The 22320-nt window shown below is 51.3% G+C and overlaps 1 protein-coding gene across 1 annotated transcript; it reads right to left on the bottom strand.

Annotated features, from left to right (window-relative positions):
- Positions 1 to 11854: 11854 nt before the first annotated feature.
- Positions 11855 to 20028, bottom strand: LOC120390546 (trypsin-3-like). Its single transcript, XM_039513277.1, has 5 exons — positions 19860 to 20028; positions 16382 to 16544; positions 13485 to 13738; positions 12497 to 12633; positions 11855 to 12022 (listed from the first exon to the last, which is right to left on the bottom strand). The coding sequence occupies exons 1-5, from the start codon at positions 20026 to 20028 to the stop codon at positions 11855 to 11857; spliced, it is 891 nt and encodes a 296-aa protein (XP_039369211.1).
- Positions 20029 to 22320: the final 2292 nt, after the last annotated feature.

Consider the following 22320-nt stretch of genomic DNA (forward strand, 5'->3'; position numbering starts at 1 on the left):
TCCACGCCAGCGCAGAACATGTTCTCCGTGATCCTGCCCCGGTAACTGGCCTGGCACCTGGCCTGGCTGACGCTATAGAGATCTGCACACTGCATGATGGCTGGGAACTGACCTTGGGCAATGACAGAAAAACAAGAGATCATGAGCAGGGAACAAGGTGCAAGAGAAAAAAAAACTTAGTGTAGGACCCTCAACTGGTGTAAACTGGCATAGATCCACTGACTCCAATGGAGCTATGTCTGATTAACCCCAACTGGGATCTGGCCCCATTGACTCCAATGGAACTGCGGCCCATTGACGCCAGCTGGGATCTGGCCCCATAGACACCAATGGAGCTACAGACCATTGACCCCAGCTGGGATCTGGCCACATTCATATTCCTGAAAAGGAAAATTTTGATGAACGGAAAAGCCAAAAAATAAATTGTTTCATTTAGATCCAGTATTTTATGTGATCTTGTAATATTTCATTGTGATTTGAAGCACGTCTGTAACGTTTTCAACTTGTTTTGAAAACAAAAGGAAAGGAAATTTCAAAAGGAAACATTTCAAATAGAACAAAAATCAAGCCATTGTGTCCCAGTGTTTTCAAAATGCAAAGTTTTCACTTTTTTCAGAATATTTTTTTTCTGAAATGAAAGAAATTGCACCTAATTTGTGGGACACTTTGGTGTTGTCAAAGCTGCGTTTTTCATTACGAATTGTTTTGGTTGAAAATTTGCCCCAGGAGAAGCCAAAGACCCTTGTCAGCCCGTTAACAAGGTCTCCTTAAAGAGCTTCCACCCCGTTCCCAAGCTGAGCCCAACCTGAACCCCTCCCCTCAAAAAGTTGGAGGAACAAAACGCAAATGTTATCTCCCTGCATGTCTTCTGTGGGCTATTTATTTTGCGGGGTGTTTAACCCTTTCTAGCCATGCGTCACCTCGACTGATAAAATTGAAATGTCGCAAAAATGCCGACACGAGACATTGTGATTTTTAACGTATTATTTATATGTTTTAATTAGTTTTTCCAAATACAACAAAGATACCAGCTTCGTCTTAACACACAAAGAGAGTTAGGGGGGAAGGACAGATCTATCTTCAGGCCCTGCAGTAATTACTGAACTCTAAAAAGGCAGCCTGAATTGCTTTCCATTTTTCCGGCACTCCCCTTCTGTGGAATACCAGGAGTTCATTCCAGGGCTTAAATTCTCATCGAATATTTCCCAGAGCTCCCCACGTCCCTCCTCCATTCTGGCTCCAGGCTTCAGCCCTACAGGAGACGCTGGGATTCAGGGCTTCAGCTGTGGGGCACTGCAGATGCCCTAAAACCAGCAGGAGGCTGTGAACCCACCCTCCGGCTGAGAACCAACAGCATCAGGCTGGAGTCAAGGGGGAATATTTCCCGGAGCTCCGCTCCATTCCATCAGCTCCTAGAGCACCTGCACACGAACCGCCCGTGGGATGCTAAAGGGGCTGATGCTGGCGAGCCCGGAGGCGAGTTTCCCTCTGCACACGCCGCTGGCATGCCGAGGCACATCTGAACAAGGATGCTGGAAAACCACAGAGGGTGCAGAGAAGAACCACAAAAATGATTTGAGGGCTGGAAAAAATGGAGGAGGATGGGGCTGGGGATTCAGGGGTGCAGAGGGAGACCTGGGCATGGATGGGGGACAACAAGGGAGAAGATAAGGACTGGGGACGTGGGTTATTCCCATGCATCTTCCTCTCTCCCTCCACCCCCGCACTGACTTACCTTATCTGTCTGCTGCAGTGTGCAGCAGTTAGCACCCACTTCGGGTCTACAGGCTTCTGCCACAGGCGACACGGCTGTTACTCAGGAGAGCCACCTGGTAGGGCCACGAGCCAAAGAGGCAGGTTGTCCCCACAACGATCTGGTCTCCCTCTCAATCTGAGGGTTCCTATTTATCCCCAGAATTCCTTGGTGAGGCAGGGCAGGGCTATGATCCCCCCTGTAGAGATGGGGAAACTGAGGCACAGAGCGGCTACGTGATTGAGCCAAGGTCCTACAGGGATGGAGCATCAGACTAGAGATTAGAAGCCATGTCTTCCAAGAACAAACTGAGCAACCAGACTCCCAAGCCCTCCATCTTCACTGAATGCCCCATTCCACCCCGTAATCCCCCCGAATAACAGAGAAATGCCCCTTAGGATGCCATAAACTAGGTTCGCCGGGGTATGGTGACCTAAGCCTAGAGGTAAGTGGGGGAGTGGGATACTGGGAGGAGGGTACAAGACGGGAAGCCTCCTGATTCATACTGAGAAAGCAGGGCAATCGGCTAGTTATCTTAGGTGCATGTACATGAACGCAAGAAGTCTGGGAAACAAGCAGGAAGAATTGGAAGTCCTGGCACAATCAAGGAACTATGACTTGATTGGAATAACAGAAACTTGGTGGGGCAGTTCACATGACTTAAGCACTGTCATGGATGAGTATAAACTGTTCAGGAAGAACAGGTACGTGAGGAAAGGTGAAGGAGTTGCATTGTATGTAAGAGAGCGATATGATTGCTCAGAGCTCCAGTTTGCAACTGTAGAAAAGCCTGTTAGGAGTCACTGGGTTAAGTTTAGAGGTAAGAGCAACAAGGGTGATGTCGTGGTGGGTGGGTGCTTTAGACCACCGGATCAGAAAGATGGGGTAGACAAGTCTTTCTTCGGACAACTAACTGAAGTTTCCAGATCACAGGCCCTGGTTCTAATGGAGGACTTCAATCACCCTGACATCTGCTGGGAGAGCAATACAGCAGTGCACAGACAATCCAGGAAGTTTCTGGAGAGTGTTGGGGACAACTTCCTGGTGCAAGTGCTGGAGGAACCGACTGGGGCCGTGCTCCTCTTGACCTGCTGCTCACAAACAGGGAAGAGTTGGTAGGGGAAGTAGAAGTGGGTGACAACCTGGGCAGCAGTGATCATGAGATGGTCGAGTTCAGGATCCTGACACAAGGAAGAACGGAGAGTAGCAAAATACAGACCCTGGACTTCAGGAAAGCAGACTCTGACTCTCTTAGGGAACTCATGGGCAGGATCCCCTGGGAGAATAACATGAGGAGGAAAGGAGTCCAGGAGAGCTGGCTGTATTATAAAGAAGCCTTATTGAGGGTGCAGGAACAAACCATCCTGAAGTGCAGAAAGAATAGCAAATATTCCAGGTCACCAGCTTGGCTTAATAGTGAAATCTTCAGTGAGCTTAAACTCAAAAAGGGAGCTTACAAGAAGTGGTAATTTGGACAGATGACTAGGGAGGAGTATAAAAATATTGCTAGAGCATGCAGGGGTGTAATCAGGAAGGCCAAGGCACAATTGGAGTTGCAGCTAGCAAGAGATGTGAAGGATAGCAAGAAGGGTTTCTACAGGTATGTTAGCAACAAGAAGAAGATCAGGGGAAATGTGGGGCCCTTATTGAATGGGGGAGGCAACCTAGTGATGTGGAAAAAGCTGAAGTACTCAATGCTTTTTTTTCCTCAGTCTTCACAGACAAGGTCAGCTCCCAGACGGCTGCACTGGACAGCACAGCATGGGGAGGAGGTGAGCAGCCCTCGGGGGTGAAAGAACAGGTTAAGGACTATTTAGAAAAGCTGGACATGCACAAGTCCATGGGTCCAGATATAATGCATCTGAGGGTGCTGAGGAAGTTGGCTGATGTGATTGCAGAGCCATTGGCCATTATCTTTGAAAATTTGTGGTGATCAGGGGAGGTCCCGGACGATTGGAAAAAAGCAAATATAGTGCCCATCTTTAAAAAAGGGAAGGAAGAGAACCTGGGGAACTACAGACCGATCAGCCTCACTTCAGTCCCCAGCAAAATCATGGAGCAGGTCCTCAAGGAAACCATTTTGAAGAACTTGGAGGAGAGGAAGGTGCTCAGGAACAGTCAACATGGATTCACCAATGGCAAGTCATGCCTGACCAACCTGGTTGCCTTCTATGATGAGATCACTGGCTCTGTGGATATGGGCAAAGCAGTGGATGTGATATATCTTGACTTTAGCAAAGCTTTTGATACGGTCTCCCACAGTATTCTTGCCAGCAAGTTAAAGAAGTATGGGCTGGATGAATGGACTATAAGGTGGATAGAAAACTGGCTAGATTGTTGGGCTCAGTGGGTAGTGATCAATGGCTCCATGGCTAGTTGGCAGCTGGTATCAAGCAGAGTGCCACAAGGTTCGGTCCTGGGGCCAGTCGTGGTCAATATCTTTATTAATGATCTGGATGATGGGATGAATTGCACTCTCAGCAAGTTCGCAGATGACACTAAGCTGGGGGGAGAGGTAGATACGCTGGAGGGTAGGGATAGGGTCCAGAGTAACCCAGACGAATTGGGCCAAAAAAAAATCTGAAGAAGCAGATTGAAGGAAGTCATTATTCCCCTCTATTCGGCATTGGTGAGGCCACACCTTGAGTACTGTGTTCAGTTTTGATCCCTCCACTACAGAAGGGATGTGGACAAATTGGAGAGAGTCCTGCGGAGGGCAATGAAAATGATTTGGGGGCTGGGGCACATGACTTACAAGGAGAGTCTGAGGGAACTGGGCTTATTTAGTCTGCAGAAGAGAAGAATGAGGGGGGAAATTGATAGCAGCCTTCAACTACCTGAAGGGAGGTTCCAAAGAGGATGGAGCTCGGCTGTTCTCAGTGGTGGCAGATGATAGAACAAGAAACAATGGTCTCAAGTTGCAGTGGGGGAGGTCTAGGTTGGATATTAGGAAACACTATTTGATGAGGAGGGTGGTGAAGCACTGGAATGGATTCCCTAGGGAGGTGGTGGAATCTCCATCCTTAGGGGCTTTTAAGGCCCGGCTTGACAAAGCTTTGGCTGGGATGATTTAGTTGGTGTTGGTCCTGCTTTGAGCAGGGGCTTGGACTAGATGACCTCCTGAGGTCTCTTCCAACCCTAATCTTCTATGATTCTATGATAACCACCCCCAATAATAAAGCAATACCCCCTCATATCCCATAATCATCCCCAATAATAGAGCAGAGCCCCCATTCCATCCTGTCAATACCTCCAAAACAGAGTGATCCCACTGGCAGCCCATAATCCCCCCAATAACTGCAAGATGTCCCAAGTCACCACCCTATGTTGCTCCTCAAGCCACAGTTATCTCCTTTGCACCCCAACACCCCCAGCCAGGCATCCCGACAACAGGGGCTGGACTGGCCCTGCTTCACCTGTCGCTCCCGGCAGGGGTCCTCGGGAGCGGAAGAGGCTTTGGCGGTTGCGCCTTAGACAAAACTAGGATCCTCCAGAATGGGCCACTTTATATGCCAGGGGAATGGGCTGTCCCTGTGAGTCAACATTACTGCTGTATCTGGGGAGCTGCCCACATATCGGCAGCCAGGCAACTTCCTCTGCCCTCATACACCTGGAACAAGCAGGTTGGATCCCGGGGAGTTGCAGGAGCAAGCCGGCCTTTGTTCCCGCCTCTGTCCTCTGCAGGGGAACCCGGCAGGAATTAGCCCTTGGAACGGCACCTTCTCCATTGCTGAAAGTGACCCTCTGAACCTTCTGTCCTGCTCTGGAGTGTGTGCCTTCCTCGTCCTCTTCCTCTTCCACTTCCCCTTCCTCGTCCTCTTCGCCTTCCTTGTTCTCTTCCTCTTCCTCTTCCTGGTATCCTGACCCGGCCTAACTCTGGGTATTGATCCATGTTCTGCTCTCAAGTTTGGCTCCTGCCTCTGATCTCCTGGTAACTGGACCCTGTCTCCCAACACTCAACTCTGGGTTTGCCCTCGGGCTTGCCTCGGACTCTGATCTCCTGGTTCGTAGCCTGGCCTGATTTCCCAACTCCTGCTCTGAGCACTAGGTCAGACTGCCCATGTCCTGCTTGTGACACCGTCCCCCCCCCCAACACACACATACCCCATGCAGGGGAGCGGAGCGGGCCCTAAAACAGCTGCTCTGTCGCGTTTGTGGCTGCCGAGTTGCAGGCCTTCCTCTCTCCAAATGCAAAAATGGCCCTCTGACAGCCGCCACCTGCATGCCGGTCGGTGACTAGGAGTTTCCGGTCATTGCTGTCCCGCTCCGGTTGCCGATCGCCACAGGACTTGGACATGGATGTGAATATGGAATACTACAGATGTGCGCTGTAGTAAGATAAACATAAGCCCATGTACCAGAGGCCTGGTCTGAGGCCTGAGACCTGGGCTCAAGGAGTCAAAACTTTGCTGATATAAAGCAAAGTTACGTTGTGAGCAAGAGGCAGGCCCTGCTCACAGACTCTGGCAAGAACAGGGCTGATATTTCAAAAACACACATTCCTAAGTAGAGGGTTCAGAGTAGCAGCCATGTTAGTCAGTAGCCGTATGTAGACGAGCGGACTCACCCCTGTGGCGCCTCCTGCTGGTTATCCTGGGAATTAGCTCAATCCAGCCCGGAGCGCCCTCTGCAGGCCGGTGATCCACCTTCCAGCTACTGGCCCCTGTGTCCCTCCCAGTGCCCCAGTGCCCCTTTAACTGGGTCTTCCCCTCCCAGGGGAACCCCCACCCCACTATCCCCACTTTGCCTCAGTATTGGTTACTGCTCAGTCTCCATCTAGCCTCTGTTCACTGGGGCAGACTGCAGTAGCAGCCACTCATCATAGGCAAAGGGGTTTGGACCTCCTGCCTTTGCCTACCCCTGGGCTGCCCCCTGCAACCCCTAGTACCTCTTGGCCTTATGCTAGGCCGCAGCCTCGGGTTTTCCAGGCAGGAGCTCCCCAGCCCTGTTTCACTCTAGGTACCTTGCCTAACTCCCTGCAGCCAGGCCCTTCTCCCTCTACAGGCAGAGGGAGAGTCTATCTGGGCTCCTGGCTCACTGCCTCCTATAGGGGCCAACTGGGCCTGATTGGGACCTGGCCACAGCTGAGCCTGCTTTCTCCCAATCAGCCCAGGCGTCTCACCCCAGCTACAGCCCTCTTCTGGGCTGTTTTAAGCCCCAGAGGGCAGGAGCGGGTAACCACCCCGCTACACTGTAAAAAGAACAGGAGTCCTTGTGGCACCTTAGGCCTGGTCTACACTAGGAGTTTATGTCGAATTTAGCAGCGTTAATTCAACTTAACCGTGCACCCGTCCACACCAGGAAGCTAATTAGTTCGACCTAGAGGGCTCTTTAGTTCGAATTCTGTACTCCTCCCCGACGAGGGGAGTAGCGCTAAATTCGACATGGCTATGTCGAATTAGGCTATGTGTGGACGGAAATCGACCTTAGTAGCTCCGGGAGCTATCCCACAGTGCACCACTCTGTTGACGCTCTGGACAGCAGTCCAAGCTTGGATGTTCTGACCAGCCACACAGGAAATGCCCAGGGAAAATTTGACATGCTCCGGCGCCTTGTGGATGTTCTGCAGGACCGCAGGCCGGAGGACAGAGCCCCCCTGCACTGTATCTGCAACCACCCTCCCCCGCCACAAAGTCCCAAACCCCCCTCACCCAAAGTAACAAGAAGGAGGGGCGACAGGGGCCGTGAAAACTGTCACTGCACCCCTGCAGAGTGCACAAATACAAGAAGGCTCTCATTCCCTAAATGTTGAGAAGTCCTTCCCTTCCTGGCTCACCGAAGCCCCAATCCCAGTTTCATCCCCTAACTGTGTAGTTGATTATTAAAAGTAGTTTGCTGTTAATTACTATTTCCATCAAGTTTTTCTACAGAAGACTGTCTGTGAAGGGGGGTGTGTGAAAGGGGGTTGTTAATTGCATAGGACAGTCACCTTTACCAGGGTACAGACACGGGGGCAGGATCAACAGCAGGTCACACACACAGTGCAGTCAGTAGGCACCCTGGTCGGTCTGGGAGGTGTTTTCCATGTTCTGTGTGGGTGGGGGGTACGTGACTTTGTGGCATGGGAGGGCGGTTACAGAACTTATGCAGCGGTCCTTGTCCCGGACCACAGAGCCACGCAGCAGGGGAATCTGTAACCATCCTCCCCTGCCACAAGGTCACATAGCCCCCGCACACAGAGTCCCAAAAAGGAGGGATGGCAGGCTCCATTGAAACAACCAGTCTGGCACTGCAGACCGCTCTGGAAGCAGGAGCCTGTCATTCCTCGAGTGTAGAAGCGGTGTTAACATCACTGCACACCCTACCCACCACAGTCTGCGTCCCTGTTTCAACCCTTTAACGCGAATTCATTAATAAAGAAAATGTTGTTAATTAACAATGTTCCATTAACTTTATTTTTAAACGTGTGTTGGAAGGGGGGAAACGTGGTGAACGGGGTATGTAACCGCAGAAGAAAGTCAACAGTAACTGAAGCAGGGGCAGGTTCAGCTTCTCTGTAAAGAAACTGAACAGTCACAGGTTACCCTGCTCCCTGAGGAACCTAGCTTTCAAAGCCTCCCGGATGCACAGCGCTTCCCGCTGGGCTCTTCTAATTGCACGGCTGTCTGGCTGAGCATAATCAGCAGCCAGGCGATTTGCCTCAACCTCCCATCCCGCCATAAAGGTCTCCCCCTTGCTCTCACAGAGATTGTGGAGCACACAGCAAGCTGCAATAACAATGGGGATATTGGTTTCGCTGAGATCCGAGCGAGTCAGTAAGCTCCTCCATCTCCCCTTGAGACGTCCGAAAGCACGTTGAATGATGACAGTTACCCAAGACCACCCTCAACACATTTTTCCCCCCAGCATGCATTGTGGGGAAATCCCAGAATTCAAATGGGCAGCGGGGACTGCGGGAACTGTGGGATAGCTTCCCACAGTGCACCGCTTCCAATGTCGACGCTTGCCCCATTAGTGTGGACTCACAAAGTCAAATTAGTGCCCTTAGTGTGGACTCACAAATTCGACTTTGTAAGGTCGATTCCACAAATTCAAATTAAGTTAAATCGAACTAATCTGGTAGTGTAGACATACCCTTAGAGACTAACCAATTTATTTAAGCATAAGCTTTCGTGGGCTACAGCCCACTTCATCAGATGCATAGAATGGAACATGTAAGAAGAGCAGAGTTAGGCACAAGACAATATATACAAACACATGCCAGAAAGGTGGTACCAGAACACCTTGATTTCCCAAAGAGAACAGGAACATGATGAGTCGTCTGAAGGATAAGGTCAGGATGACAGCATGAAGGATAGAGGTGTTTTGATCAAACCAACATGGACAAGGTAATGGCTGGCGTCCTAATACATCAGAGGGTGGCACCCTGATACATCAGGAGCAATATGTAATTTGTTTGTATCTGTGTATAAAGATGTATCTCAGAGGGAGTGTCTTTGGCCAGCCAAGGGGGCAGTGGACAGTCCCACCACTGACAGAGTGGCGTCCGTTGTCATGGGCAGACATGTCCGAGTATCCTCGTAGAGTCTGCCAGGTGCTATTGCTGGGCTTTGTTGACAATAAACCTGGCCGGGCACCTTCACTGAAAACTGTGGTCTCATTGGGCAGTTTGATCGGAGCCTGCTGTATGGGTTATCTGGCTAGAGCACGCAGAGAGAACACACACACGCAGCCGAACATCTGACGACATGCGCAATTTCTTTTAATGTGGAGACAGGGGCAATGGAAGCGCCCTAAAAGTGGGGGGGCCACCCCTGCCTCCACAGTGGCCCGACCCTCACACCTTCCCTTCCACCTGAGTTCCCACCCCCGTGCCACCCCTTCCCCTGAGCTCCCACCCCCATACCGCCCTTTCCCCCTGATCTCCCAGCCTAGTGCCGACCCTTCCTCCTGAGGCCTTGCCCTCGCACCACCTCTCCGCTCCTCTCCATCGCTCACCACTGGTGCTTGCCCTTACAGCCAGTAAAAAGTGGGAGGGGCCCATGGGCCCTCCCCCACCCGGGGACCCTGTGTGGAAATGCTGTTCCACACTAGTGTCCACACATTGCTTGGCAGGATGAGGGTCTTCATCCAAACACCAGGAAATCAAGAGATCATCATCCTGCTGTAGCCTTCATCTGTCTTCTTAGCCATTGAAAGAAACTGCCTCTTTGCTTGCCTGCTCTGTCACTGAGGACATATGGGAAACCCAAGCCCTCCACCCACTAAAATGGAGAAGCACCTTGTGGGAAGGATCCCAGGATTTCAAGATCCAACTAAGACACCAGGAAACAGAGAAACGGGAAAGGAGGAAAGAATGTGTGGCAGTGACTCAATGATCTGGATTGGTCTTACTGGCCACTTGTGGACCCACCAGTAGTAACCAACTATCATTTCATAGAAGATGATCATGTGTCAATTTTGCTGAAATGTTTCAGTCAAAAAATAACACCCTTTCCCCCCCCAAAAAATTCCCCAAATCAAAACATTTTCTTTCAAACATTTCCGAACCAAACATTTCCCAATTTGCACTTCCAAATGACTGTTTAGAAATTTCCTTTAACTTTTAGTTTGAAAAAAAAAATTAAAATGTTTAAAAACGCTGAATGTCCAAATGAAACGTTTCGTTTCAGATAAAATGAAATGTTTTGCTTGATCCCAAATGATTTTTTTTTCCAAAATTGCCAGTGAGGAGAAAAATCCATTATCTGCCCAATTCTCTGCATCAGTTTTGATATTTTGGATGACAAAAAGCCAAAATGATCCTTCTGTTTTGATGGTGTGAAAACGATTCATTTGACTAAGGTTGCAATATTTTGGATCAACTTGAATATTTTGCTTGATTTCTTCTTGACCTTTATGTGACATTAAATATTAATTTTAATAATATATTTAATATTCTATATTGTCAATAGAATCATAGACATGTAGGGATGGTCCCAAGTGTCACCTACTCATTTCCACATGTCTCTGCAGGATCTATCAATCCATCCATAAATAAGCAAGCGTTATTTACTCCTTCTCATAACTCAAGAACCAGGAGTCACCCAATGAAATTAATAGGCAGCAGGTTTAAAACAAACAAAAGGAAGTATTTCTTCACACAGCACACAGTCAACCTGTGGAACTCCTTGCCAGAGGATGTTGTGAAGGCCAAGACTATAAAAGCGTCCATAAAAGAGCTAGATAAATTCACAGAGGATAGGTCCATCAATGGCTATTAGCTTCCAGTTCTGCAGTTTCACATTGGAGTCTGTTGCTGAAGTTTTTTTTGTTAAAGAATTGTCACTTTTAAGTCTGTTATTGAGTGACCAGGGAGGTCGAAGTGTTCTCCGATTGGTTTTTGAATGTTATAATTCCTGATGTCAGGTTTGTGTCCATTTATTCTTTTGCATAGAGACTGTCTGGTTTGGCCAATGTACATGGCAGAGGGGCATTGCTGGCACATGACGGCATATATCTCATTGGTAGATGTGCAGGTGAACGAGCCCCTGATGGTGTGGCTGATGTGGTTAGGTCGTATGATGGTGTCCATGAAACTGCAGAACTGGAATTAATTTGCAAACTGGACACCATGAAATTAGGCCTATATAAAGACTGGGAGTGGATGGGTCATTACAAAAACTAATTTCCCGCTACTGTTACTCACACCTTCTTGTCAACTATTTATCACTACAAATGTGATTTTTTCTTCCTTGGTATTCTACTGTTAATTGAATTGTCTCGTTAGACTGACCTCACACTTGGTAAGGCAACTCCCATCTTTTCACGTACTATGTATATATACCCGCTACTGTATTTTCCACTCCATGCATCTAATGAGGTGGGTTCTAGCCCACAAAAGTTTATGTCCAAATAAATGAGTTAGTCTCTATGGTGCCACAAGGACACCTCCTTGTTTTCACAGGCTCATTCATGCTTTTCAAACCAGTCGCACACTTTTAACCCAGTCCTAGGATTTTGTCAGGCCTGGCCCAACTGCAGCTCCCTCATCCCAATCCCAGCCGGGCCGGCTCCCCCGACCCCATTCTGCATCCCCCGGGTGCCGCGGTGAGATGAGGAGAGGTGTGGCTGGGGCTGTGTTGGTGGGTTATTGTGGCAGGCGTGACGCGCTGTGAGCTCTCAGTCCGATCTGGTGCAATTCCTCCCTATGGTGCTCCTCACCCACTGGGCAGCTTTGCAGACATTGGCGTAGACCCTGGGCTCTCCCGGCAGGGCACAGACAGACTTCCCCCAGGAGACCACACCCTGCAGCTGCCCATTGCAGACCAGTGGGCCTCCTGAATCCCCCTGCAGAGACAATGCGAAGACATCAGCAAAACACAGCCATGCCCCCAGTGTGCGCACGCACACCCAGAGCAGGGTCCATCCCCTCCAGCAGGGGGCAGCAGGGTCACACACACATACACAAACACACAGACTCACAGAGCTCATCCCCTCCAGCAGGTGGTGGCAGGGACACACGGACAGGAAGGGTTTAAAGAGCAGAAATGGGTTCCGGTAGCTGCAGCTGGCTGCACCTGCGCTGGGATCAGACAGGCCCAGGAGCTGGATGAAGCTCAGCATTTAGGGCTCGGTGCGGCTGGAGGGCAGATCGGCTGCTCTTCCATGGGGCACGAAGGCTGGCTGGGGCCAGGGGCTGAGTGACGACGGCCCCTCAGTAGTAGGCAGAGAAGGGTTTGCAGGTCATAGGGGATAAAGAGTATTGAGCTGTGTGAGCTCCGACACCCATCACCCGCCCCATTCCCCGGGATGCTCCCTTACCTTGCACGAGCTTATGCCGCCCTGTTCCACGCCAGCGCAGAACATGTTCTCCGTGATCCTGCCACCGTAAGTGGCCTGGCACCTGGCCTGGCTGACGCTATAGAGATCTGCACACTGCATGATGGCTGGGAACAGCTCTGGGCAATGACAGAAAAACAGGAGATCATAAGCAGGGAACAGGGTGCAAGAGAAAAAAAAACTTAGTGTAGGACCCTCAACAGGTGTAAACTGGCTTAGATCCACTGATTCCAATGGAGCTCCAGCTGATTGACCCCAGCTGGGATCTGGCCCCATTGACTCCAATGGGGCTACGGGCCCATTGACCCCAGCTGGGATCTGGCCCCATTGACTCCAATGGAGCTACGGCCCATTGACCCCAGCTGGGATCTGGCCCCATTGACTCCAATGGAGCTACGGCCCATTGACCCCTGCTGGGATCTGACCCCTCTGACTCCAATGGAGTTATGGCCAATTAACCCCAGCTGGGATCTGGCCACATTGACTCCAATGGAGCTACAGCTGGTTGACCCCAGCTGGGATCTGCCCAAATTCATTTTCCAAAAAAAGAAATTTTTGATGTATAGAAGAGCCACAAAAAGCTCTTCATTTAATGGCAAACAAATAATTTCATTTAGATTCAGTATTTTATGTTATATTATAATATTTCATTGTGATTTGAAGTATGTCTGTAACAGTTTGAAAAGAAAAGGAAAGGAAACATTTCGAAAGGAAAAAAAATGCCATTGTATCCCAGTGTTTTCAAATGCAAAATTTTTTTCAGAATATTTTTTTCTGAAATGAATGAAAACGCCCCGAATTTGTGAGACACTTTGGAGTTGCTGAATCATAGTATCAGATGAAAAATTTCCCCCAGGAGACTCCAAAAACCCTTGACAGCCCGTTAACGAGGTCTCCTTAAAGAGCCTCCACCTCCATCCCAAGCTGAGCCCAACCTCAACCCCTCCCTCTTCACCCTAGCAGCCCATACTTTGGGGGGACTCGATGGTGCCCCATCCTGACACACTGCATCGTGTTCCAGGAGAGGGACAATGGGTAGTCATGTTGATTGTGTTCACGTAGCTGTTGAGTCGAGCGGGCTTATCCAATTCCAGAAGCATGAAGTCGTTGTCACGAGGACGGAGGTTATACTCGGGGTGCACAAAGAAGTTGTGGATTCTTCGTATCTGTTCTGTGGGCTCTTTCACCCATAGATTATAATCCCCCAGATGCACCCGCACGGTGCTGCATGGAGAGAGGACAAAGGGCGTCTATTCAAAGGTCATATCGGACAAGCAACTAGAACTGGGCCAATAATGGATTTTCGATGCTCAGGGGCGGCTCTAGGAATTCCGCCGACCAAGCAGGGCGGCGCGCCGCGGGGCACGCTCTGGCGGTCGCCTGGTCCCGCGGCTCCGGGGGACCTCCTGCAGACGTGCCTGCAGAGGTCCGCTGGTCCCGCGGCTGCGGTGGACCTCCCGCAGGCATTTCTGCGGGAGGTCCACCGGAGCCGCGGGACCAGCGGACCCTCCGCAGTCATGCCTGTGGGAGGTCCGCCGGAGCCGCCTGCCGCCCTGCCGGCAAAATGCCGCCCCAAGCGCGCACTTGGCGCGCTGGGGTCTGGAGCCGGCCCTGTCGATGCTGGAGTAGCTTCCGAGACCTCGTCATCTTAGTTCTCCAAGAACTCAGTTCGACTCCAATCGCGTCCGATTTTGTGTGTTTCTTGGCATACACTCCACAGAATTGATCAGAGTCATGAGTAAGGGGTGGCTATGGGGCATACCACAGATCCAAAGAATACAAGTATTAGTTACTTTACATACAAGTTTAACTATATTCTGATGCGTGCGCCCTCCATTTTACCTGAAATCATGCACTTTATGGTTTGTCCAGTATTTTCAGGCCCAATTCCTGTACATATCATGCTTTGTTCTCATGCCACAGGCTCACAGCATATTTTGCTGACATTATTGTTTCTTGCACCTGGTTTCACAGAGCTGAAATGAACAATTTGATGACTTTGCCCTTAATTTGTGGAACACTTTGGTGTTATCAAAGCTGCAGTTTTCACCAAAAATCGTCAATTCCTTCTCTTTGGCTTTTGGGTAGGGTGACCACACATCCTAATTATATCGGGATTGTCCCAATATTAGAGGCATTGTCTTATACATGCAAATATACCCCACCCCTGAAAAAAAGTATTCTGGTTTTTCACACTTGCTATCTCCTCACCCACTTTTGTGACTAACTTAATTCGGTTATTTTTCTTTTCCCTTGTCCTGGGCACTGCGGCCTGCTCATGCCAAGTTAAACCAACATGCAGGAGCACTGAGAATTTCAAATAGTCAAATCTGGGTCTAAGAGTTTTGTGCTTTCCAGCGAATTGAAAAATTGGATGGCAATAGTTTGTTTCAGTTGTTGCAAAATATTTCTGAAAATAAACTAACAGGGCACTTTGAAAGAAAAAGTTGCGAATGGAAAATCGAAAAGTTTAAAAAATGCCGACATGAGACACTGTGATTTTTAACGTATTATTTATGCCTTTTAATTAGTTTTTCCAAATAAAACAAATATACCAGCTTCATCGTAACACACAAAGAGAGTTAGGAGAAAAAGAGGGGAGGGGAAGGACAGATCTATCTGCAAGTCTTTAAACCACGATTTGAGGAGTTCAATAACTCAGACATAGGTTAAGGGTTTGTTATAAGAGTGGGGGGTGAGATTCTGTGGCCTGCATTGTGCAGGAGGTCAGACTAGATGATCATAATGGTCCCTTCTGACCAGAGCCGGCTCCAGACCCCAGCGCGCCAAGCACGCACTTGGGGCGGCATTTTGCCGGCAGGGCGGCAGGCGGCTCCGGCAGACCTTCCGCAGTCATGCCTGCGGGAGGTCCACCAGAGCCGGGGGACCAGTGGACCTCCTGCAGGCATGCGGAGGGTTCGCTGGTCCCGCGGCTTGGGTGGACCTCCCGCAGGCATGACTGTGGAAGGTCCCCCGGAGCTGCCTGCCGCCCTCCCAGCGCACCCTCCGCAGGCGCGTCTGCAAGAGGTCCCCCGGAGCGGCGGGATCGGCAGCACGCCCCCTGCAGCATGCCGCCGTGCTTGGGGCGGCCAAATTCCTAGAGCCTCCCCTGCTTCTGACCTTAACGTCTATGAGTTTATGAGTAGCTGCAGAATTACAGAACTCTAAAAAAGCAGCTTGAATTGCTTTCAATTTTTCAGGCACGCCCCTTCTGCATGTTTGTTCCAGGGCTTAAATTCTCATCGAGTATTTCCTGGAGCTCCCCAAAGCCCCCATCCATTTGGGGATCCAGGCTTCACCTGTGGGATGGGGGCACTTGGGCTTGTCGCTTCAGTGCTCTGGGAGGTGCCGGGACTCAGAGCTTCAACCCTGATGCGCCACTGCTCATGGCTCCTGGCTTCAGCCACAGGACCCAACGGATCCCCTGAAACCAGCAGGGGGCCGCAGACCTCCATGGTTGAGAACCAACAGCATCAGGCTGGAGTCAAGGGGAAACATTTCCCAGAGCTCTGCTCCATTCCATCAGCTCCTAGAGCAACTGCACATGAGCCGCCCATGGGATGCTAAAGGGGCTGATGCTGGCGAGCCTGCGGGGGAGTTTCCCTCTGCACACGCCGCTGGGGAGAGCATTGCTGGCGTGCTGAGGCACATGTGAACAAGGATGCTGGAAAACCACAGAGGATGCAGAGGAGAACCACAAAAGTGATTTGAGGGCTGGAAAAAATGGAGGAGGATGGGGCTGGGGATTCAGGGGTGCAGAGGGAGACCTGGGCATGGATGGGGGACACCAAGGGAGAAGATAAGGACTGGGGACGTGGGTTACTCCCATGCATCTCCCTCTCTCCCTCCACCCCCGCAGTGACTTACTTGATCCGTCTGATGCAGTGTGCAGCAGTTAGCACCCACTTCGGGTCTATCAGGCTCCCGCCACAGTAGATGCGGCCGTTCCTCAGGAGAGCCACCTGGTAGGGCCGGGAGCCAATGCGGCAGTCTCTCCCGCCAATGATCCGGACTCCCTCTGTGTCTGAGGCTGCAATGGAGAGTGGCAAACATCAGCTGAAATCAGGGCAGGGGGCGGGGTGGGCAGCAGTCATATCCAGACTCATTGGCTGGTGGCAAGATCAGGGCCACCCAGAGGATTCAGGGGGCCTGGGGCAAAGCGGGGGAGCGGCGGCGCTTGTACTCACCTGGCGGCATTTCGGCGGCAGGGGGCCCTTCAGTCGCTCCGTGTCTTCGGCAGCACCGAAGAGCCCCCTGCCACCGAAATGCTACCCAAGACCCAGACTGCCGCCGGGCCAGGGCTCGTGGGGCCTCTGTGGGGCCCGGGGTCTGGGGCAAATTTCCCCACTTGCCCCCCCCCCCTCCCCAGGCAGCCCTGGGCAGGATGACCATGAGCCACTGCTCGCATGCGGCCATGCAAATGCAGAAGGAGATCCGAGGTTGTACCAGGTGAGGTAGTGTAAAACGGGGAGGGATAGCTCAGTGGTTTGAGCATTGGCCTGCAAAACCCAGGGTTGTGAGTTCAATCCTTGAGGGGGCCATTTAGGGAACTGGGGTAAAAATCTGTCTGGAGATTGGTCCTGCTTTGAGCAGGGCATTGGACTAGATACCTCCGGAGGTCCCTTCCAACCTTGATATTCTATGACTCTATGAGGTATTTCCAGTAGGGACAGGGAGGCATTAAAACCACTGGGAAAACCTCCAGTTCCAATCACCCGTGTTCCAGAAAGAGGAATTCCAACTGGAACAGGTGTCGAGAAGGCCGCTAGGATTATCGTGGGAATGGAGAGCTGCTCTTACAAGGAGAGACAGAAGAGCTTGGCTGGTTTAACCTAAAAGGAAGGCTGAGCCAGCATCTGATTGTTCTCTCTAAATGCAGAGTGTGGGGGGGACACCAGGGAGGGAGAAGATCTGTAGCAGATGGAGACCAGAGTTGGCACAAGAACAAATGAGGATAAGCACCATGGGTAAATCTAGGCTGAGATTAGAAGACAGTTACTAACCATCGAAGGAAGTAAGTTGTGGAACAGGAGCGGGAGGCAAAAAACCTCTTGAGTTTGAAGATGGAGCTCAATACGCTTCTATGACCAAGTTGCCCATGGTAGTAGGGACTGGTTATAATGACCCAGAAGGGCCCTTCATTTTTTTAATGTTCAAACAATTTTCCAACCACTTTTTAAAGTGCTGCCTTGGCAGCAGGGACTTGAAATTTTGCAAGGGAATAGCCCTGGGGTCAGGGAGGTGCCTTTTGCTGTTCACATGAAAATTCACCTTGATTTGATCAAATTATAAACCTCTTGAAATCACAATTTACATGTGTTCAGGAGATCAGGGGGTTGGTCAGTGACTGCTGTTTCTAGGCTTTACCACAATCATAGGCACCGACTTTCCCTCTGCCTGGTGCATGCTCGGTCCCCACCCTGCCCCTGCCCCATCTCTTCCCTCCCCTGCACAGTCCCTCACCCTGCACCCATTCAACCCCTTCTCTAAAGTTTCTGCCCCTGCCCCCGCCCTGCCTCTTCTCTGCCTCCTCCCCTGAGCATGCTGCATCCCTACTCCTCCCGCTCCCTCCCGGAAAGGCCTAAGTGCCGCCAAACCGCTGTTAGGCGGCGGGGGAACGGGAAGCGCTGGGAGGGAGGGGGAGGAGCGGGGCCACAGCACACTCCGGGGGTGGGAGAAGGAGGCGAGGGTGGGGGACCTTGGCTGCTGGTGGGTGTGGAACACCCAAAAATTTTTCCCTGTGGGTGCTCCAGCCCCGGAGCACCCACGGAGTCAGTGCCCGTGACCGCAATACAAATTGTGACAAAGTTCCTCCTCTGCCTTGGTGGGTCTTGTGCTTTCCGGCAGATTTGCTCACCTCAGAGGTTCACAGCAGCCGTCAGTTTGGCCACTTTTGCTACTGGCTCAAACCTGCCATTCACTTCATCGCTGGCCAGCATAGGGGAAGGGAGGAGAATAATCCCCACAGTCTCTGTTGTCCCATCTAGTGGGTCGGGGACAGGTCAAAGACCTTCCCCTCTGGTGGGACTCACAGTCCAGGTCAACTCCTCTTGTGTCAAATAGGGAGTTGGGGGGATGGGAGGGAACCCGAGCCCGCCCTCTACTCTGGGTTCCAGCCGGGGGCCTGCAGATCACAGCTGTCTACAATGTCTCCTGTAACAGCTGTGTGACAACTACAACTCCCTGGGCCACTTCCCCATGACCTCCCTCCAAACACCTTCTTTATCCTCACCACAGGACCTTCTTCCTGATGGCGTTTGTATTCTTCAGTCCTCCAGCAACACGTCCTCCCACTCCCAGCTCCTTACGCGTCTCTCCCTAACTGAAGGGAGGTCTTTCTTTTAACCAGGTGCCCTGATTAGCCTACTTGCCTTAATTTGTTCTAGTAGCTTCCTAACTGGCTCATAATTAGGTGTCCTAATTAGCCCGCCTACCTTAATTGATTCTAGCAGGTTCCTGATTGTTCCCTGTTATTTTACCCAGGGAAAAGGTACCTGCTTAATCTGGGGCTACTGTATCTACCTTCCACCACTCTCCTGTAGCCATCTGGCCTGACCCTGTCACAAAATATTTACAACTGTCAAACTTTTTTGGATGGAACTTTTTCCCATTGGAAAATGCCATTTTTGTCAAAGCTGATAATTTCTGCAGGAATGTGTTGGTTGTGATGCACATTCTTTAAAAAAAGTTTAAAATGAAACAGTCTCCTGTAAGGACTGGGCTCCACAATCAAACTACATCTCCCATGATGCCTCACAGCCAGGGACTCCCATGATGCACTAATTTCTCCTCACCAAGTGGTGCATGGTGCTTCATGGGACAGGCAGTCTGACCAGAACATTGAACATTATCAGAAAGGGCCATTTTGATTTGTTTTTTATTTTTTTCAAGAATTTTTGTTTCCACATTTTTCTTAAAAGAATTAACATTATATTTCGAAATGATGCTCTGAAAAAGTTATATATTTTTATAAATGCTTTAAATTTAAAGACATTGACATCTCAGTGTAACAGATTTATTTTTTTCCCCAAAAAACATTTTCTATTGTGAGAAATTTCAAAATTCTTTCTTTCTATCCTGATTTGGGATGAAAACAGATTGTGAAATCATGGCTTCCTGCCTGCCCTACAAACAATAAAGAATAATGAGACACAGGGACTGAATATATTAATTTCCTTTCGCAACCAGTGAAATCAATAATGGGACTGCTGGGAATTTCGCTCTTCCTGAGCAGGAACCTGTCTTAAGCAATGTCTCTGAGATATTTCTGGAAGGGCCTGTGGTGAAACTGCTGAACCTTCTCACTCAACCCAACCTTGGCTTCTCGCTTGACTCTTTTTCCTACCTGCTACTGCCCCAGCTACCAGCATCGCGATGATCAGCAGCTCCATGGCGGTTGCGGCGATGGATACTGTTGGCGGAGTCACTGGCTTTACTGCAGGGAAAGAGATCGAAAGGGAATTGTTGGCCACGGGCGTCTTGAGGAGGACGGATGCCTCGCGGGGAAGATGCATGGTTAGGATTCAGAAAAGCCAGGCTTGAGTTCCCGTTCTTCCACAGGCTCCCATGAGGAAGCGGTTTCTCTGCACCTCGGCTGCCCTGCCTGTACCCCAGGAGATGACAGCACTGCCCGACATGGGGAGGGGAAACACACTGTGATCATCTGTTGGCAATGGGGGCCCAGTCTCCCCCAGCTCAGCTCCATCTTCCACTTCCACCTGGTCCCAGATGCCCCCAGCGGCATATTCCATGAAAAGATCTGATCTGTTGGTGGGTGTGCGGAGAGAAACTAAAAGTCAAGCAGGATGAGAAAGATTTGCATGAGCTGGCCTGAGCCACCCCACTGCCACTCGCTCCCCTTCTAACAATAACAGAGTAGCGTGAAACCCCCATAGCCAGCTTAATAACAGAGAAATTAATAGACCTGAGGTGCTATCTGGGCCCCATTACGGTAGTACCCGAGCACTTCCCAATCTTTATCCTATTTATCCCCACAATTCCTTGGTGAGGCAGGGCAGGGCTATGATCCCCATTGTACAGATGGGGAAAGTCAGGCACAGAGCGGCGAAGTGATTGGGCGACAGCACCAGACCGGAGATTAGAAGCCGTGTCTTCCAAGAACCAGCCAAGCAGGCAAACTGCCAAGTCATCCATCTTCATTGAGTGCCCCATTCCAGGCCATAATCCCCCCAGTAACAGAGCAGAGCCCCCATTCTATCCCGTCAATACCTCCACAATGGAGTGATCCCACTGGCAGTCCATCATCACCCCAATAACCGCAAGATGCCCCAAGCCACCACCCTATGTTGCTCCTCAAACCACAGTTATCTCCTTTCCACCCCAGTGCCCCAACGCCCCCAGCCAGGCATCCCGACACAGGGGCTGGACTGGCCTTGCTTCACCTGTAGCTCCCGGCGGGGGCCCTTGGGAGTGGAAGAGGCTCCGGCGGTTGCGTCTTGGACAAAACTAAGGATACTCTGGGATGAGCCACTTTTTATGCCAGGGAAATGGGCTGTCCCTGTGAGTCAACATGATTGACCTATTTGGGGAGCTTCCCCACATTTCGGCATCCAGGCAACTCCCTCCACCCTCATGCTCCAGGAGGTTGTATCTGGGGGAGTTGCCAGCCTTTGTTCCCATCTCTGTCCTCTGCTGAGGATCCTGGCAGGAATTAGCCCTTGGAACGGCACCTTCTCCATTGCCGAAAGCGACTCCCTGAACCTTCCACCTTCCTCGTCCTCTTCCTCTTCCTGGTGTAAGGGGACTGTTGGCCCCTTACTAAAACTCAGTGGGGTTTTTGGCTGGCTAGCTCCCAGCACCAAAGGGAAGGGGAAGGGTCGATGGGAAATCAGGACCCTGAGACTGACAGTCCCCATGCGCAATGGGGAGAGGCCAATGCTCCAGATCAGCAGGACGGGCAGGCCAATGAGGGAGTCAAGAGGCCAGGGGGGTCCTGTCCTCCGTGTGAGCTGGAATTGCCTGGGTCAGACCGAGTGGGGCTGAACTAAGGGGAGAGCAGGGCCCCGAGCTGAGCTGGGGAGCAGGGCCGCGCCGGCCAGAGAAGCAGCCCAGGGAGCACGCCAGTGCTGGGAGGAGAGGTGCAGGACCCAGAGCCAGAGGGGCCAGGAAGGCAGCCCAGGGCAGCAGCAGCCGCCGAGCTGAGGCATTGTGGAGCTGGAGCCGTCCGGAGCCGGCTGCAGTGAGCAGCTGGGGAGAGCGAGGTGGGACCCTGGGCAGGGGGCCCAGCTCCGGGACACGCCCCCAGCCAAGGGGCCTGGCAGGTCAGACTGGGAGGGGGATCGTAACCCTGACGGGCGGGGGCGACGCTGGGAAGAAGGGTCCTGCCGCCTAGAGCCTGAGGGCGTGCGGCCACCGCCAGAGCAAGTGTCCGACTGCGGCATCTGCACAGCCAGGGCCTGGGCAGGGGCCTGGGACGTGTGAGGCACAAGCTGTGAACTGCCCTGACATCCCAGAGACGCTGGTTGCGATGTCCCCCCGGCACAGAGCAGGGTGACGGGTTTTCCTTTCACCTTCCCGTTTTCCCCCTAATTTTTTTAATTTGTTGCCGTTTAATAAATTGTATTTGCTTTGGACTGTATGAAATGATCAGTGGGTCAGGGAGGTGCCCAGTGCAGGGAGAGCACGCTGGAGTGGGGACACCCAGGGCCCTGCCCTAAGTGACCACGACAAGGTTGGGGGTCAAGCCCCCCAGGAATGCTGGGCCCAGCCTTGTCGGGGCTACGAGGACTGCTCAGCTGCTCAGTCGTGTTGTGGCTGCCGAGTTGCAGGCCTGCCCCCGTCCCAAT

The sequence above is a fragment of the Mauremys reevesii genome, linkage group 24 (genome assembly GCF_016161935.1).
Source record: "Mauremys reevesii isolate NIE-2019 linkage group 24, ASM1616193v1, whole genome shotgun sequence".
NCBI lineage: Eukaryota > Metazoa > Chordata > Testudines > Geoemydidae > Mauremys > Mauremys reevesii.

Excerpts from the sequence above, each read along its gene's own strand:
- LOC120390546 (XM_039513277.1), bottom strand. The coding sequence starts at position 20,028 with ATGCATCTTCCCCGCGAGGCATCCGTCCTCCTCAAGACGCCCGTGGCC. Across the intron at positions 16,545-19,859 it reads GGTAGCTGGGGCAGTAGCAG|CCTCAGACACAGAGGGAGTC; the intron begins GTAGGAAAAAGA and ends TCTCCATTGCAG. Across the intron at positions 12,023-12,496 it reads GCGGCATAAGCTCGTGCAAG|GGGGATTCAGGAGGCCCACT; the intron begins GTAAGGGAGCAT and ends TTGTCTCTGCAG.